This window comes from Pristiophorus japonicus, chromosome 27 (assembly GCF_044704955.1).
Source record: "Pristiophorus japonicus isolate sPriJap1 chromosome 27, sPriJap1.hap1, whole genome shotgun sequence".
NCBI lineage: Eukaryota > Metazoa > Chordata > Chondrichthyes > Pristiophoridae > Pristiophorus > Pristiophorus japonicus.
Genome location: NC_092003.1, coordinates 8,074,606 through 8,093,895, shown reverse-complemented (window position 1 = coordinate 8,093,895; position 19,290 = coordinate 8,074,606). Strand labels below are relative to the sequence as shown.

Sequence of the window (19,290 nt, the reverse complement as noted above, 5' to 3'; positions counted from 1 at the left end):
CGTAACCTCGTCCGACCCCACCGTAACCTCGTCCGACCCCACCGTAACCTCGTCCGACCCCATCGTAACCTCGTCCGACCCCACCGTAACCTCGTCCGACCCCATCGTAACCTCGTCCGACCCTTCCTTAACACCATCGTAACCTCGTCCGACCCCATCGTAACCTCGTCCGACCCCTCCTTAACCCCATCGTAACCTCGTCCGACCCCATCGTAACCTCGTCCGACCCCACGGTAACCTCGTCCGACCCCCCTTAACCCCATCGTAACCTCGTCTGACCCCCTAAACCCATCGTAACCTCGTCCGACCCCACCGTAACCTCGTCTGACCCCCCTAAACCCATCGTAACCTCGTCCGACCCCACCGTAACCTCGTCCGACCCCTCCTTAACCCCATCGTAACCTCGTCCGACCCGTCCTTAACCCCATCGTAACCTCGTCCGACCCCTCCTTAACCCTATCGTAACCTCGTCCGACCCCCGCTTAACCCCATCGTAACCTCGTCCGACCCCATCGTAACCTCGTCCGACCCCATCGTAACCCCATCGTAACCTCGTCCGACCCCATCGTAACCTCGTCCGACCCCATCATAACCTCGTCCGACCCCAACGTAACCTCGTCCGACCCCATCGTAACCTCGTCCGACCCCACCGTAACCTCGTCCGACCCCACCGTAACCTCGTCCGACCCCATCGTAACCTCGTCCGACCCCATCGTAACCTCATCCGGCCCTTCCTTAACCCCATCGTAACCTCGTCCGACCCCACCGTAACCTCGTCCGACCCCAACGTAACCTCGTCCGACCCCATCGTAACCTCGTCCGACCCCATCGTAACCTCGTCCGACCCCAACGTAACCTCGTCCGACCCCATCGTAACCTCGTCCGACCCCAACGTAACCTCGTCCGACCCCATCGTAACCTCGTCCGACCCCACCGTAACCTCGTCCGACCCCACCGTAACCTCGTCCGACCCCACCGTAACCTCGTCCGACCCCATCGTAACCTCGTCCGACCCCATCGTAACCTCGTCCGACCCTTCCTTAACACCATCGTAACCTCGTCCGACCCCATCGTAACCTCGTCCGACCCCTCCTTAACCCCATCGTAACCTCGTCCGACCCCATCGTAACCTCGTCCGACCCCACGGTAACCTCGTCCGACCCCCCTTAACCCCATCGTAACCTCGTCTGACCCCCTAAGCCCATCGTAACCTCGTCCGACCCCACCGTAACCTCGTCTGACCCCCCTAAACCCATCGTAACCTCGTCCGACCCCTCCTTAACCCCATCGTAACCTCGTCCGACCCGTCCTTAACCCCATCGTAACCTCGTCCGACCCCTCCTTAACCCTATCGTAACCTCGTCCGACCCCCCTTAACCCCATTGTAACCTCCACTAGCCCCCACCTTAACCCCATCATAACCTCGTCCGACCCCCCTTAACCCCATCGTAACCTCCTCTGACCCCCCTTAACTCCATCGTAACCTTGTCTGACCCCCTTAACCCCACTGTAACCTCCTCTGACCTCCCTTAACCCCATCGTAACCTCATCCAACCCCCCTTAACCCCATCATGACCTCGCCCGACCCCCCTTAACCCCATCGTAACCTCGTCCGACCCCCCTTAACCCCATCGTAACCTCGTCTGACCCCCCTAAACCCATCGTAACCTTGTCCGACCCCCCCTTAACCCCATCGTAACCTCCTCTGACCCCCCTTAACCCCAACGTAACCTCCTCTGACACCCCCTTAACCCCAACGTAACCTCCTCTGACCCCCCTTAACCCCATCGTAACCTCATCCGACCCCCCCTTAACCCCATCAGGACCGCGCCCGACCCCCGCGTAACCCCATCGTAACCTTGTCTGACCCCTGCTTAACCCCATCGTAACCTCGTCCGACCCCCTTAACCCCATCGTAACCTTGTCTGACTCCCGCTTAACCCCATCGTAACCTCGTCCGGCCCCTCCTTAACCCCATTGTAACCTCGTCTGGCCCCTCCTTAACCCCATCGTAACCTCGTCCGGCCCCTCCTTAACCCCATCGTAACCTCGTCTGACCCCCCTTAACCCCATCGTAACCTCATCCGACCCCCGTTTAACCCCCCCGTAACCTCGACGGCCCCCGCGTAACCCCATCGTAACCTCGTCCGACCCCCGCTTAACCCCATTGTAACCTCGTCTGGCCCCTCCTTAACCCCATCGTAACCTCGTCTGGCCCCTCCTTAACCCCATCGTAACCTCGTCTGGCCCCTCCTTAACCCCATTGTAACCTCGTCTGGCCCCTCCTTAACCCCATCGTAACCTCGTCCGGCCCCTCCTTAACCCCCTCGTAACCTTGTCCTAATTCCCCCGCTCATCCACATCTCCGTCTCATTCCCTGGGGCGGGGGGTTTTCCAAGGGGCCGAGTGTTTTCATAGAATTACTCAGAATGTACGACACAAACAGGCCATTGGACCCCACCGCACTCCTGGCCAGCCTCCCACATTCTACCCGACGTAAACTAGAGGTGATCCAAAACTCGGCCACCTCCGTGTCCTAATTCGCACCCAGTCCCGCTCACCCATCACCCCCTGTGCTTACTGTCCCGTGTCCTAACTCGCACCGAGTCCCGCTCACCCATCACCCCCTGTGCTCGCTGCCCCGTGTCCTAACTCGCACCGAGTCCCGCTCACCCATCACCCCTTGTGCTCACTGCCCCGTGTCCTAACTCGCACCGAGTCCCACTCACCCATCACCCCCTGTGCTCACTGCCCCGTGTCCTAACTCGCACCCAGTCCCGCTCACCCATCACCCCCTGTGCTCGCTGCCCCGTGTCCTAACTCGCACCAAGTCCCGCTCACACATCACCCCCTGTGTTCACTGACCCGTGTCCTTACTTGCACCGAGTCCCGCTCACCCATCACACCTTGTGCTCACTGCCCTGTGTCCTAACTCACACCGAGTCCCGCTCACCCATCACCCCCTGTGCTCGCTGACCCGTGTCCTAACTCGCACCGAGTCCCACTCACCCATCACCCCCTGTGCTCGCTGACCCGTGTCCTAACTCTCACCGAGTCCCGCTCACCCATCACCCCCTGTGCTCGCTGACCGACATTGGCTCCCGGTTAAGCAATGCCTCGATTTCAAAATCCTCATCCTTGTTTACTAATCCCTCCATGGCCGTCGCTCCCTCCCTATCTCTGTAATCTCCTCCAGCCCCACAACCCCCCGAGATCTCTGCGCTCCTCTAATTCTGCCCTCCTGAGCATCCCTGATTATAATCGCTCCACCATCGGTGGCCGTGCCTTCTGTTGCCTGGGCCCCAAGCTCTGGAACTTGTGCGTTACCTTTGTTACAAGCGCCTACTATTTCTTGATTAATATTCTGCCCAATGGTATAGATACTGTTAGGGGGCCGATATACTACTCCTAGCAATGTTTTCTATCCTTTGTTATTCCTTAACTCTACCCATACTGATTCTACGTCCTGATTTTCGGAACCAAGATGCTTTCTCTCCATTGTCCTTTGTCGTCAGAGTTACCCACCCACTCCGTTACCGTTCTGCCTGTCTTTTCGAAACATCACGCACCCTGAGACACTGAGTTCCCAACCTTGGCCACCTTGCAACCACGTCTCTGTAATGGCGATTAGATCCAACACAAAACGTATAAGATTATGAGGGGGGCTCGACAAGGTGGATGCAGAGAGGATGTTTCCACTGATGGGGGAGACTAGAACTAGAGGGCACGGTCTTAGAATAAGGGGCCGCCCATTTAAAACTGAGATGAGGAGGAATTTCTTCTCTCAGAGGGTTGTAAATCTGTGGAACTCGCTGCCTCAGAGAGCTGTGGAGGCTGGGACATTGAATATATTTAAGACAGAAATAGGCAGTTTCTTAACCGATAAGGGGTTATGGGGAGCGGGCAGGGAAGTGGAGCTGAGTCCAAGATCGTATTAAATGGTGGAGCAGGCTCGAGGGGCCAAATGGCCGACTCCTGCTCCTATTTCTTATGTTATTTATCTCTATTTGTGCCACGACTTCATCTATCTTGCTACGAATGCTCCGTGCATAAAGGGCCTTTAATTTAAATTATTTTTAACCATTATTCCCCAAGCTCGGGAACTCCCTCCCTAAACCTCTCCGCCTCGCTCTCCTCCTTTAAGACGCTCCTTAAAACCCACCTCTCTGACCCAGCTTTTGGTCACCTGCCCTAATTTCTACTTACGCGGCTCGGTGTCAATTTTTTATCGCGTAACGCTCCTGTGAGGGGACCTTGGGACGTTTCGCGACGTTAAAGGCACCATGGAAATGCAAGTTTTTGTTGTTGTTGTTGTTGAAGAACCTGCTGTTTGCAGACGAGAGAGATGGGACCCCCATCAAGGTCATCGATTTCGGCTTTGCCCGAATCAAACTGCCCAACAGCCAGCCCCTGCAGACCCCCTGCTTCACCCTGGAGTACGCGGCACCCGAGCTACTCAAGGACAAAGGTTACGACGAGTCCTGTGACCTCTGGAGCCTCGGGGTCATCCTGGTGAGTTCCGCCCTTTGACCTGGGGCCCTGGGAGTGTTTGATGGGACAGTGTAGAGGGAGATTATCTCTGTATCTAACCCCCTGTACCTGCCCCGGGAGTGTTTGATGGGACAGTGTAGAGGGAGCTTTACTCTGTATCTAACCCCCTGTACCTGCCCTGGGAGTGTTTGATGGGACAGTGTAGAGGGAGATTATCTCTGTATCTAACCCCCTGTACCTGCCCCGGGAGTGTTTGATGGGACAGTGTAGAGGGAGCTTTACTCTGTATCTAACCCCGTGCTGTACCTGCCCTGGGAGTGTTTGATGGGACAGTGTAGAGGGAGCTTTACTCTGTATCTAACCCCCTGTACCTGCCCTGGGAGTGTTTGATGGGACAGTGTAGAGGGAGCTTTACTCTGTATCTAACCCCGTGCTGTACCTGCCCTGGGAGTGTGTGATGGGACAGTGTAGAGGGAGCTTTACTCTGTATCTAACCCCCTGTACCTGCCCTGGGAGTGTTTGATGGGACAGTGTAGAGGGAGCTTTACTCTGTATCTAACCCCCTGTACCTGCCCTGGGAGTGTTTGATGGGACAGTGTAGAGGGAGCTTTACTCTGTATCTAACCCCGTGCTGTACCTGCCCTGGGAGTGTTTGATGGGACAGTGTAGAGGGAGCTTTACTCTGTATCTAACCCCGTGCTGTACCTGTCCTGGGAGTGTTTGATGGGACAGTGTAGAGGGAGCTTTACTCTGTATCTAACCCCCTGTACCTGCCCTGGGAGTGTTTGATGGGACAGTGTAGAGGGAGCTTTACTCTGTATCTAACCCCCTGTACCTGCCCTGGGCGTGTTTGATGGGACAGTGTAGAGGGAGCTTTACTCTGTATCTAACCCCCTGTACCTGCCCTGGGAGTGTTTGATGGGACAGTGTAGAGGGAGCTTTACTCTGTATCTAACCCCGTGCTGTACCTGTCCTGGGACTTGAACCCACAACCTTCTGACTCGAGGGAGTTTGCGAGTGGCGCGTCTCCTGGACTGGACGTGACCCTTGACCCCGACGTGACCCTTGACCCCGGGGTGAGAGGGACCGTGAACCCAGTGGGGTCGGCTGCGATATATTATTACGACATCACTAACAAGATGGCACCAACTGTCATCATGTGACCTTGCCACATGACCCTTTTATTATTTACATCAGTAGTTGTATTACCACAGTAGTCCTCTAGAGGGAGCAGTAGGCCACTAGGGGGAGCTCTATTGCATGACTCCCTCCTTATTGAAGAAGTAATCGAAGCAAAAAGGTAGGGGGGGGAGCTCTATTGCACATCTCCCTCCTTATTGAAAAAGTAATCATGACAAAAAGCCCACTAGGAAGAGCTCCACTGCACATCTCCCACCTTATTGAAGAAGTAATCATGACAAAAAGTTAGGAGGGAGTTATATTATACTTGGGTGTGGTGGGGGGGGAACGCGACACAGACTCTATACTGGGGTTATGGGGTGGGACGTCCCCTTCGAAGGCCCCCTGTTTCACCGCGGCCTTGCTGCCCCCTCTCCATCCCCTGCAGTACACCATGCTGTCCGGACACGTCCCGTTCCAGAGCTCTTCCCGGGGAATGACCTCCACCAATGCCGCTGAGATCATGAGGAAGATTAAGAGCGGCGAGTTCTCCTTCGACGGCGAGGCGTGGAAAAATGTGTCCGAGGGAGCCAAGGATCTGGTTCGAGGTACGGGTTGGGGGGGGGGCGGGGTGGGGGGGTTGGGGCAGCGGCTTCAGAGGTCAGAGGTGAAGCTCGTCAGCAGCTCGGTCATTTGACACCACCGAGAGACTGTGCTGCAGACACGGCTGTTACACAGTGAGTGACCCTTACCCTGAATAAACAGTGACTCTGTACAGTGACACAGTGAGTGACCCTTACCCTGAATAAACAGTGACTCTGTACAGTTACACAGTGAGTGACCCTTACCCTGAATAAACAGTGACTCTGTACAGTTACACAGTGAGTGACCCTTACCCTGAATAAACAGTGACTCTGTACAGTTACAGTGAGTGACCCTTACCCTGAATAAACAGTGACTCGGTACAGTTAGTGAGTGACCCTTACCCTGAATAAACAGCGACTCTGTACAGTTACACAGTGAGTGACCCTTACCCTGAATAAACAGTGACTCTGTACAGTTACACAGTGAGTGACCCTTACCCTGAATAAACAGTGACTCTGTACAGTGACACAGTGAGTGACCCTTACCCTGAATAAACAGTGACTCTGTACAGTTACACAGTGAGTGACCCTTACCCTGAATAAACAGTGACTCTGTACAGTTACACAGTGAGTGACCCTTACCCTGAATAAACAGTGACTCTGTACAGTTACAGTGAGTGACCCTTACCCTGAATAAACAGTGACTCTGTACAGTTACAGTGAGTGACCCTTACCCTGAATAAACAGTGACTCTGTACAGTTACAGTGAGTGACACTGACCCTGAATAAACAGTGACTCTGTACAGTTACAGTGAGTGACCCTTACCCTGAATAAACAGTGACTCTATACAGTTACAGTGAGTGACCCTTACCCTGAATAAACAGTGACTCTGTACAGTTACACAGTGAGTGACCCTTACCCTGAATAAACAGTGACTCTGTACAGTTACAGTGAGTGACCCTTACCCTGAATAAACAGTGACTCTGTACAGTTACAATGAGTGACCCTTACCCTGAATAAACAGTGACTCTGTACAGTTACACAGTGAGTGACCCTTACCCTGAATAAACAGTGACTCTGTACAGTTACAGTGAGTGACCATTACCCTGAATAAACAGTGACTCTGTACAGTTACAGTGAGTGACCCTTACCCTGAATAAACAGTGACTCTGTACAGTTACACAGTGAGTGACCCTTACCCTGAATAAACAGTGACTCTGTACAGTTACACAGTGAGTGACCCTTACCCTGAATAAACAGTGACTCTGTACAGTTAGTGTGTGACCCTTACCCTGAATAAACAGTGACTCTGTACAGTTAGTGTGTGACCCTTACCCTGAATAAACAGTGACTCTGTACAGTTACAATGAGTGGCCCTTACCCTGAATAAACAGCGACTCTGTACAGTTACAGTGAGTGACCCTTATCCTGAAGAAACAGTGACACTGTACAGTTAGTGAGTGAACCTTACCCTGAATAAACAGTGACTCTGTACGGCTAGTGAGTGACCCTTACCCTGAATAAACAGTGACTCTGTACAGTTGCACAGTGAGTGACCATTACCCTGAATAAACAGTGACTCTGTACAGTGACAGTGAGTGACCCTTACCCTGAATAAACAGTGACTCTGTACAGTTACACAGTGAGTGACCCTTACCCTGCTGAATAAACAGTGACTCTGTACAGTTACAGTGAGTGACCCTTACCCTGAATAAACAGTGACTCTGTACAGTTACAGTGAGTGACCCTTACCCTGAATAAACAGTGACTCTGTACAGTTACATTGAGTGACCCTTACCCTGAATAAACAGTGACTCTGTACAGTTACAGTGAGTGACCCTTATCCTGAATAAACAGTGACACTGTACAGTTAGTGAGTGACCCTTACCCTGAATAAACAGTGACTCTGTACAGTTACACAGTGAGTGACCCTTACCCTGAATAAACAGTGACTCTGTACAGTTACAGTGAGTGACCCTTACCCTGAATAAACAGTGACTCTGTACAGTTACACAGTGAGTGACCCTTACCCTGAATAAACAGTGACTCTGTACAGTTACACAGTGAGTGACACTTACCCTGCTGAATAAACAGTGACTCTGTACAGTTACAGTGAGTGACCCTTACCCTGAATAAACAGCGACTCTGTACAGTTACACAGTGAGTGACCATTACCCTGAATAAACAGTGACTCTATACAGTTACACAGTGAGTGACCCTTACCCTGAATAAACAGTGACTCTGTACAGTTACAGTGAGTGACCCTTACCCTGAATAAACAGTGACACTGTACAGTTAGTGAGTGACCCTTACCCTGAATAAACAGTGACACTGTACAGTTAGTGAGTGACCCATACCCTGAATAAACAGTGACTCTGTACAGTTACACAGTGAGAGACCCTTACCCTGAATAAACAGTGACTCTGTACAGTTAGTGAGTGAACCTTACCCTGAAGAAACAGTGACTCTGTATAGTTAGTGAGTGACCCTTACCCTGAATAAACAGTAACTCTGTACAGTTACACAGTGAGTGACCCTTACCCTGAATAAACAGTGACTCTGTACAGTTACACAGTGAGTGACCCTTACCCTGAATAAACAGTGACTCTGTACAGTTACAGTGAGTGACCCTTACCCTGAATAAACAGTGACTCTGTACAGTTACACAGTGAGTGACCCTTACCCTGAATAAACAGTGACTCTGTACAGTTAGTGTGTGACCCTTACCCTGAATAAACAGTGACTCTGTACAGTTAGTGTGTGACCCTTACCCTGAATAAACAGTGACTCTGTACAGTTACAATGAGTGGCCCTTACCCTGAATAAACAGCGACTCTGTACAGTTACAGTGAGTGACCCTTACCCTGAATAAACAGTGACTCTGTACAGTTACACAGTGAGTGACCCTTACCCTGCTGAATAAACAGTGACTCTGTACAGTTACAGTGAGTGACCCTTACCCTGAATAAACAGTGACTCTGTACAGTTACAGTGAGTGACCCTTACCCTGAATAAACAGTGACTCTGTACAGTTACATTGAGTGACCCTTACCCTGAATAAACAGTGACTCTGTACAGTTACAGTGAGTGACCCTTATCCTGAATAAACAGTGACACTGTACAGTTAGTGAGTGACCCTTACCCTGAATAAACAGTGACTCTGTACAGTTACACAGTGAGTGACCCTTACCCTGAATAAAAAGTGACTCTGTACAGTTACACAGTGAGTGACCCTTACCCTGAATAAACAGTGACTCTGTACAGTTACAGTGAGTGACCCTTACCCTGAATAAACAGTGACTCTGTACAGTTACACAGTGAGTGACCCTTACCCTGAATAAACAGTGACTCTGTACAGTTATACAGTGAGTGACACTTACCCTGCTGAATAAACAGTGACTCTGTACAGTTACAGTGAGTGACCCTTACCCTGAATAAACAGCGACTCTGTACAGTTACACAGTGAGTGACCATTACCCTGAATAAACAGTGACTCTATACAGTTACACAGTGAGTGACCCTTACCCTGAATAAACAGTGACTCTGTACAGTTACAGTGAGTGACCCTTACCCTGAATAAACAGTGACACTGTACAGTTAGTGAGTGACCCTTACCCTGAATAAACAGTGACACTGTACAGTTAGTGAGTGACCCATACCCTGAATAAACAGTGACTCTGTACAGTTACACAGTGAGAGACCCTTACCCTGAATAAACAGTGACTCTGTACAGTTAGTGAGTGAACCTTACCCTGAATAAACAGTGACTCTGTATAGTTAGTGAGTGACCCTTACCCTGAATAAACAGTAACTCTGTACAGTTACACAGTGAGTGACCCTTACCCTGAATAAACAGTGACTCTGTACAGTAACAGTGAGTGACCCTCACCCTGAATAAACAGTGACTGTACAGTGACAGTGAGTGACCCTTACCCTGAATAAACAGTGACTCTGTACAGTTACACAGTGAGTGACCCTTACCCTGCTGAATAAACAGTGACTCTGTACAGTTACAGTGAGTGATCCTTACCTTGAATAAACAGTGACTCTGTACAGTTACACAGTGAGTGACCCTTACCCTGAATAAACAGTGACTCTGAACAGTTACAGTGAGTGACCCTTACCCTGAATAAACAGTGACTCTGTACAGTTACACAGTGAGTGACCCTTACCCTGAATAAACAGTGATTCTGTACAGTTACACAGTGAGTGACCCTTACCCTGAATAAACAGTGACTCTGTACAGTTACACAGTGAGTGACCCTTACCCTGAATAAACAGTGACTCTGTACAGTTACAGTGAGTGACCCTTACCCTGAATAAACAGTGACTCTGTACAGTTACAGTGAGTGACCCTTACCCTGAATAAACAGTGACTCTGTACAGTTACAGTGAGTGACCCTTACCCTGAATAAACAGTGACTCTGTACAGTTACAGTGAGTGACCCTTACCCTGAATAAATAGTGACTCTGTACAGTTACACAGTGAGTGACCCTTTCCCTGAATAAACAGTGACTCTGTACAGTTACAGTGAGTGACCCTTACCCTGAATAAACAGTGACTCTGTACAGTTACACAGTGAGTGACCCTTACCCTGAATAAACAGTGACTCTGTACAGTTACAGTCAGTGACCCTTACCCTGAATAAACAGTGACTCTGTACAGTTACAATGAGTGACCCTTACCCTGAATAAACAGTGACTCTGTACAGTTACACAGTGAGTGACCCTTACCCTGAATAAACAGTGACTCTGTACAGTTACAGTGAGTGACCCTTACCCTGAATAAACAGTGACTCTGTACAGTTACAATGAATGACCCTTACCCTGAATAAACAGTGACTCTGTACAGTTACACAGCGAGTGACCCTTACCCTGAATAAACAGTGACTCTGTACAGTTACAGTGAGTGACCATTACCCTGAATAAACAGTGACTCTGTACAGTTACAGTGAGCGACCCTTACCCTGAATAAACAGTGACTCTGTACAGTTACACAGTGAGTGACCCTTACCCTAAATAACTCTGTACAGTTACACAGTGAGTGACCCTTTCCCTGAATAAACAGTGACTCTGTACAGTTACAGTGAGTGACCCTTACCCTGAATAAACAGTGACTCTGTACAGTTACAGTGAGTGACCCTTACCCTGAATAAACAGTGACTCTGTACAGTTACAATGAGTGGCCCTTACCCTGAATAAACAGCGACTCTGTACAGTTACAGTGAGTGACCCTTATCCTGAATAAACAGTGACACTGTACAGTTAGTGAGTGAACCTTACCCTGAATAAACAGTGACTCTGTACGGTTAGTGAGTGACCCTTACCCTGAATAAACAGTGACTCTGTACAGTTGCACAGTGAGTGACCATTACCCTGAATAAACAGTGACTCTGTACAGTGACAGTGAGTGACCCTTACCCTGAATAAACAGTGACTCTGTACAGTTACACAGTGAGTGACCCTTACCCTGCTGAATAAACAGTGACTCTGTACAGTTACAGTGAGTGACCCTTACCCTGAATAAACAGTAACTCTGTACAGTTACAGTGAGTGACCCTTACCCTGAATAAACAGTGACTCTGTACAGTTACATTGAGTGACCCTTACCCTGAATAAACAGTAACTCTGTACAGTTACACAGTGAGTGACCCTTACCCTGAATAAACAGTGATTCTGTACAGTAACAGTGAGTGACCCTTACCCTGAATAAACAGTGACTCTGTACAGTTACACAGTGAGTGACCCTTACCCTGAATAAACAGTGACTCTGTACAGTTACACAGTGAGTGACACTTACCCTGCTGAATAAACAGTGACTCTGTACAGTTACAGTGAGTGACCCTTACCCTGAATAAACAGCGACTCTGTACAGTTACACAGTGAGTGACCATTACCCTGAATAAACAGTGACTCTATACAGTTACACAGTGAGTGACCCTTACCCTGAATAAACAGTGACTCTGTACAGTTACAGTGAGTGACCCTTACCATGAATAAACAGTGACTCTGTACAGTTACACAGTGAGTGACCCTTACCCTGAATAAACAGTGACTCTGTACAGTTACACAGTGAGTGACCCTTACCCTGAATAAACAGTGATTCTGTACAGTTACACAGTGAGTGAAGCTTACCCTGAATAAACAGTGACTCTGTACAGTTACACATTGAGTGACCCTTACCCTGAATAAACAGTGACTCTGTACAGTTACACAGTGAGTGACCCTTACCCTGAATAAACAGTGACTCTGTACAGTTACAGTGAGTGACCCTTACCCTGAATAAACAGTGACTCTGTACAGTTACAGTGAGTGACCCTTACCCTGAATAAACAGTGACTCTGTACAGTTACAGTGAGTGACCCTTACCCTGAATAAACAGTGACTCTGTACAGTTACAGTGAGTGACCATTACCCTGAATAAACAGTGACTCTGTACAGTTACAGTGAGCGACCCTTACCCTGAGTAAACAGTGACTCTGTACAGTTACACAGTGAGTGACCCTGACCCTAAATAACTCTGTACAGTTACACAGTGAGTGACCCTTTCCCTGAATAAACAGTGACTCTGTACAGTTACAGTGAGTGACCCTTACCCTGAATAAACAGTGACTCTGTACAGTTACAGTGAGTGACCCTTACCCTGAATAAACAGTGACTCTGTACAGTTACAATGAGTGGCCCTTACCCTGAATAAACAGCGACTCTGTACAGTTACAGTGAGTGACCCTTATCCTGAATAAACAGTGACACTGTACAGTTAGTGAGTGAACCTTACCCTGAATAAACAGTGACTCTGTACGGTTAGTGAGTGACCCTTACCCTGAATAAACAGTGACTCTGTACAGTTGCACAGTGAGTGACCATTACCCTGAATAAACAGTGACTCTGTACAGTGACAGTGAGTGACCCTTACCCTGAATAAACAGTGACTCTGTACAGTTACACAGTGAGTGACCCTTACCCTGCTGAATAAACAGTGACTCTGTACAGTTACAGTGAGTGACCCTTACCCTGAATAAACAGTAACTCTGTACAGTTACAGTGAGTGACCCTTACCCTGAATAAACAGTGACTCTGTACAGTTACATTGAGTGACCCTTACCCTGAATAAACAGTAACTCTGTACAGTTACACAGTGAGTGACCCTTACCCTGAATAAACAGTGATTCTGTACAGTAACAGTGAGTGACCCTTACCCTGAATAAACAGTGACTCTGTACAGTGACAGTGAGTGACACTTACCCTGCTGAATAAACAGTGACTCTGTACAGTTACAGTGAGTGACCCTTACCCTGAATAAACAGCGACTCTGTACAGTTACACAGTGAATGACCATTACCCTGAATAAACAGTGACTCTATACAGTTAAACAGTGAGTGACCCTTACCCTGAATAAACAGTGACTCTGTACAGTTACAGTGAGTGACCCTTACCATGAATAAACAGTGACTCTGTACAGTTACACAGTGAGTGACCCTTACCCTGAACAAACAGTGACTCTGTACAGTTACACAGTGAGTGACCCTTACCCTGAATAAACAGTGATTCTGTACAGTTACACAGTGAGTGAACCTTACCCTGAATAAACAGTGACTCTGTACAGTTACACAGTGAGTGACCCTTACCCTGAATAAACAGTGACTCTGTACAGTTACACAGTGAGTGACCCTTACCCTGAATAAACAGTGACTCTGTACAGTTAGTGAGTGACCCTGACCCTGAATAAACAGTGACTCTGTACAGTTACATAGTGAGTGACACTTACCATGAATAAACAATGACTCTGTACAGTTACACAGTGAGTGACCCTTACCCTGAATAAACAGTGACTCTGTACAGTTACAGTGAGAGACCCTTACCCTAAATAAACAGTGACTCTGTACAGTTAGTGAGTGACCGTTACCCTGAATAAACAGTGACTCTGTACAGTTACACAGTGAGTGACCCTTACCCTGAATAAACAGTGACTCTGTACAGTTACACAGTGAGTGACCCTTACCTGAATATACAGTGACTCTGTACAGTTAGTGAGTGACCCTTACCCTGAATAAACAGTGACTCTGTACAGTTACACAGTGAGTGACCCTTACCCTGAATAAACAGTGACTCTGTACAGTTACACAGTGAGTGAACCTTACCCTGAATAAACAGTGACTATATACAGTTACACAGTGAGTGACCCTTACCCTGAATAAACAGTGACTCTGTACAGTTACAGTGAGTGACCCTTACCCTGAATAAACAGTGACTCTGTACAGTTAGTGAGTGACCCTTACCCTGAATAAACAGTGACTCTGTACAGTTACACAGTGAGTGACCCTTACCCTGAATAAACAGCGACTCTGTACAGTTACACAGTGAGTGACCCTTACCCTGAATAAACAGTGACTCTGTACAGTTACACAGTGAGTGACCCTTACCCTGAATAAACAGTGACTCTGTACAGTTACACAGTGAGTGACCCTTACCCTGAATAAACAGTGACTCTGTACAGTTACACAGTGAGTGAACCTTACCCTGAATAAACAGTGACTCTATACAGTTACACAGTGAGTGACCCTTACCCTGAATAAACAGTGACTCTGTACAGTTACAGTGAGTGACCCTTACCCTGAATAAACAGTGACTCTGTACAGTTAGTGAGTGACCCTTACCCTGAATAAACAGCGACTCTGTACAGTTAAAGTAAGTGAACATTACCCTGAATAAACAGTGACTCTGTACAGTTACAGTGAGTGACCCTTACCCTGAATAAACAGTGACTCAGTACGGTTAGTGAGTGACCCTTACCCTGAATAAACAGTGACTCTGTACAGTTACACAGTGAGTGACCCTTACCCTGAATAAACAGTGACTCTGTACAGTAACAGTGAGTGACCCTTACCCTGAATAAACAGTGACTCTGTACAGTGACAGTGAGTGACCCTTACCCTGAATAAACAGTGACTCTGTACAGTTACACAGTGAGTGACCCTTACCCTGAATAAACAGTGACTCTGTACAGTTAGTGAGTGTCCCTTACCCTGATTAAACAGTGACTCTGTACAGTTACACAGTGAGTGACCCTTACCCTGAATAAACAGTGACTCTGTACAGTTACACAGTGAGTAACCCTTACCCTGAATAAACAGTGACTCTGTACAGTTACACAGTGAGTGACCCTTACCCTGAATAAACAGTGACTCTGTACAGTGACAGTGAGTGACCCTTACCCTGAATAAACAGTGACTCTGTACAGTTACACAGTGAGTGACCCTTACCCTGAATAAACAGTGACTCTGTACAGTTACACAGTGAGTGACCCTTACCCTGAATAAACAGTGACTCTGTACAGTTAAACAGTGAGTGACCCTTACCCTGAATAAACAGTGACTCTGTACAGTTACACAGTGAGTGACCCTTACCCTGAATAAACAGTGACTCTGTACAGTTACACAGTGAGTGAGCCTTAACCTGAATAAACAGTGACTCTGTACAGTTAGTGAGTGTCCCTTACCCTGATTAAACAGTGACTCTGTACAGTTACACAGTGAGTGACCCTTACCCTGAATAAACAGTGACTCTGTACAGTTACACAGTGAGTGACCCGTACCCTGAATAAACAGTGACTCTGTACAGTTACAGTGAGTGACCCTTACCCTGAATAAACAGTGACTCTGTACAGTTACAGTGAGTGACCCTTGCCCAGAATAAACAGTGACTCTGTACAGTTAGAGTGAGTGACCCTTACCCTGAATAAACAGTGACTCTGTACAGTTACAGTCAGTGACCCTTACCCTGAATAAACAGTGACTCTGTACAGTTACACAGTGAGTGACCCTTACCCTGAATAAACAGTGACTCTGTACAGTTACACAGTGAGTGACCCTTACCCTGAATAAACAGTGACTCTGTACAGTTACACAGTGAGTGACCCTTACCTGAATAAACAGTGACTCTGTACAGTTACATTGAGTGACACTTACCCTGAATAAACAGTGACTGTGTAGTTACAGTGAGTGACCCTTACCCTGAATAAACAGTGACTCTGTACAGTTACATTGAGTGACCCTTACCCTGAATAAACAGTGACTCTGTACAGTTACACAGTGAGTGACCCTTACCCTGAATAAAAGTGACCCTGTACAGTTACACAGTGAGTGACCCTTACCCTGAATAAACAGTGACTCTGTACAGTTACACAGTGAGTGACCCTTACCCTGATTAAACCGTGACTCTGTACAGTTACACAGTGAGTGACCCTTACCCTCAATAAACAGTGACTCTGTACAGTTAGTGAGTGTCCCTTACCCTGAATAAACAGTGCCTCTGTACAGTTACACAGTGAGTGACCATTACCCTGAATAAACAGTGACTCTGTACAGTTACACAGTGAGTGACCCTTACCCTGAATAAACAGTGACTCTGTACAGTTAGTGAGTGTCCCTTACCCTGATTAAACAGTGACTCTGTACAGTTACACAGTGAGTGACCCTTACCCTGAATAAACAGTGACTCTGTACAGTTACACAGTGAGTGACCCTTACCCTGATTAAACCGTGACTCTGTACAGTTACACAGTGAGTGTCCCTGACACTGAATAAAAAGTGACTCTGTACAGTTACACAGTGAGTGACCCTTACCCTGAATAAACAGTGACTCTATACAGTTGCACAGTGAGTGACTCTTACCCTGAATAAACAGTGACTCTGTACAGTTACAGTGAGTGACCCTTATCCTGAATAAACAGTGACTCTGTACAGTTACATTGAGTGACCCTTACCCTGAATAAACAGTGACTCTGTACAGTTACACAGTGAGTGACCCTTACCCTGAATAAACAGTGACTCTGTACAGTTACAGTCAGTGACCCTTACCCTGAATAAACAGTGACTCTGTACAGTTACACAGTGAGTGACCCTTACCCTGAATAAACAGTGACTCTGTACAGTTAAACAGTGAGTGACCCTTACCCTGAATAAACAGTGACTCTGTACAGTTACACAGTGAGTGACCCTTACCCTGAATAAACAGTGACTCTGTACAGTTACACAGTGAGTGAGCCTTACCCTGAATAAACAGTGACTCTGTACAGTTAGTGAGTGTCCCTTACCCTGATTAAACAGTGACTCTGTACAGTTACACAGTGAGTGACCCTTACCCTGAATAAACAGTGACTCTGTACAGTTACACAGTGAGTGACCCGTACCCTGAATAAACAGTGACTCTGTACAGTTACAGTGAGTGACCCTTACCCTGAATAAACAGTGACTCTGTACAGTTACAGTGAGTGACCCTTGCCCAGAATAAACAGTGACTCTGTACAGTTACAGTGAGTGACCCTTACCCTGAATAAACAGTGACTCTGTACAGTTACAGTGAGTGACCCTTACCCTGAATAAACAGTGACTCTGTACAGTTACACAGTGAGTGACCCTTACCCTGAATAAACAGTGACTCTGTACAGTTACACAGTGAGTGACCCTTGCCCAGAATAAACAGTGACTCTGTACAGTTACAGTGAGTGACCCTTACCCTGAATAAACAGTGACTCTGTACAGTGACAGTGAGTGACCCTTACCCTGAATAAACAGTGACTCTGTACAGTTACTCAGTGAGTGACCCTTACCCTGAATAAACAGTGACTCTGTACACTTACACAGTGAGTGACCCTTACCCTGCTGAATAAACAGCGACTCTGTACAGTTAGTGAGTGACCCTTACCCTGAATAAACAGTGACTCTGTACAGTTACATTGAGTGACCCTTACCCTGAATAAACAGTGACTCTGTACAGTTACACAGTGAGTGACTCTTACCCTGAATAAACAGTGACTCTGTACAGTTACAGTGAGTGACCCTTACCCTGAATAAACAGTGACTCTGCACAGTTACACAGTGAGTGACCCTTACCCTGAATAAACAGTGACTCTGTACAGTTACACAGTGAGTGAGCCTTACCCTGAATAAACAGTGACTCTGTACAGTTACACAGTGAGTGACCCGTACCCTGAATAAACAGTGACTCTGTACAGTTACAGTGAGTGACCCTTACCCTGAATAAACAGTGACTCTGTACAGTTACAGTGAGTGACCCTTGCCCAGAATAAACAGTGACTCTGTACAGTTACAGTGAGTGACCCTTACCCTGAATAAACAGTGACTCTGTACAGTTACAGTGAGTGACCCTTACCCTGAATAAACAGTGACTCTGTACAGTTACACAGTGAGTGACCCTTACCCTGAATAAACAGTGACTCTGTACAGTTACACAGTGAGTGAGCCTTACCCTGAATAAACAGTGACTCTGTACAGTTAGTGAGTGTCCTTACCCTGATTAAACAGTGACTCTGTACAGTTACACAGTGAGTGACCCTTACCCTGAATAAACAGTGACTCTGTACAGTTACACAGTGAGTGACCCGTACCCTGAATAAACAGTGACTCTGTACAGTTACAGTGAGTGACCCTTACCCTGAATAAACAGTGACTCTGTACAGTTACAGTGAGTGACCCTTGCCCAGAATAAACAGTGACTCTGTACAGTTACAGTGAGTGACCCTTACCCTGAATAAACAGTGACTCTGTACAGTTACAGTGAGTGACCCTTACCCTGAATAAACAGTGACTCTGTACAGTTACACAGTGAGTGACCCTTACCCTGAATAAACAGTGACTCTGTACAGTTACACAGTGAGTGACCCTTACCCTGAATAAACAGTGACTCTGTACAGTTACACAGTGAGTGACCCTTACCTGAATAAACAGTGACTCTGTACAGTTACATTGAGTGACACTTACCCTGAATAAACAGTGACTGTGTAGTTACAGTGAGTGACCCTTACCCTGAATAAACAGTGACTCTGTACAGTTACACAGTGAGTGAACCTTACCCTGAATAAACAGTGACTCTGTACAGTTACACAGTGAGTGACCCTTACCCTGAATAAACAGTGACTCTGTACAGTTACACAGTGAGTGACCCTTACCCTGAATAAACAGTGACTCTGTACAGTTACACAGTGAGTGACCCTTACCCTGAATAAACAGTGACTCTGTACAGTTACACAGTGAGTGAACCTTACCTTGAATAAACAGTGACTCTATACAGTTA

General features: G+C 47.5%; 1 protein-coding gene across 1 annotated transcript in view; it reads left to right on the top strand.

Moving 5' to 3' along the window:
- The window catches only part of LOC139239340 (ribosomal protein S6 kinase alpha-5-like), a 121,861-nt gene that overhangs the window by 7,385 nt on the left and 95,186 nt on the right, over positions 1-19,290 (top strand). The window contains exons 6-7 of the mRNA XM_070868015.1: positions 4,321-4,512; positions 6,059-6,218. Coding sequence (XP_070724116.1) covers positions 4,321-4,512; positions 6,059-6,218 — 352 coding nt within the window. The remainder of the gene's footprint in view (positions 1-4,320; positions 4,513-6,058; positions 6,219-19,290) is intronic.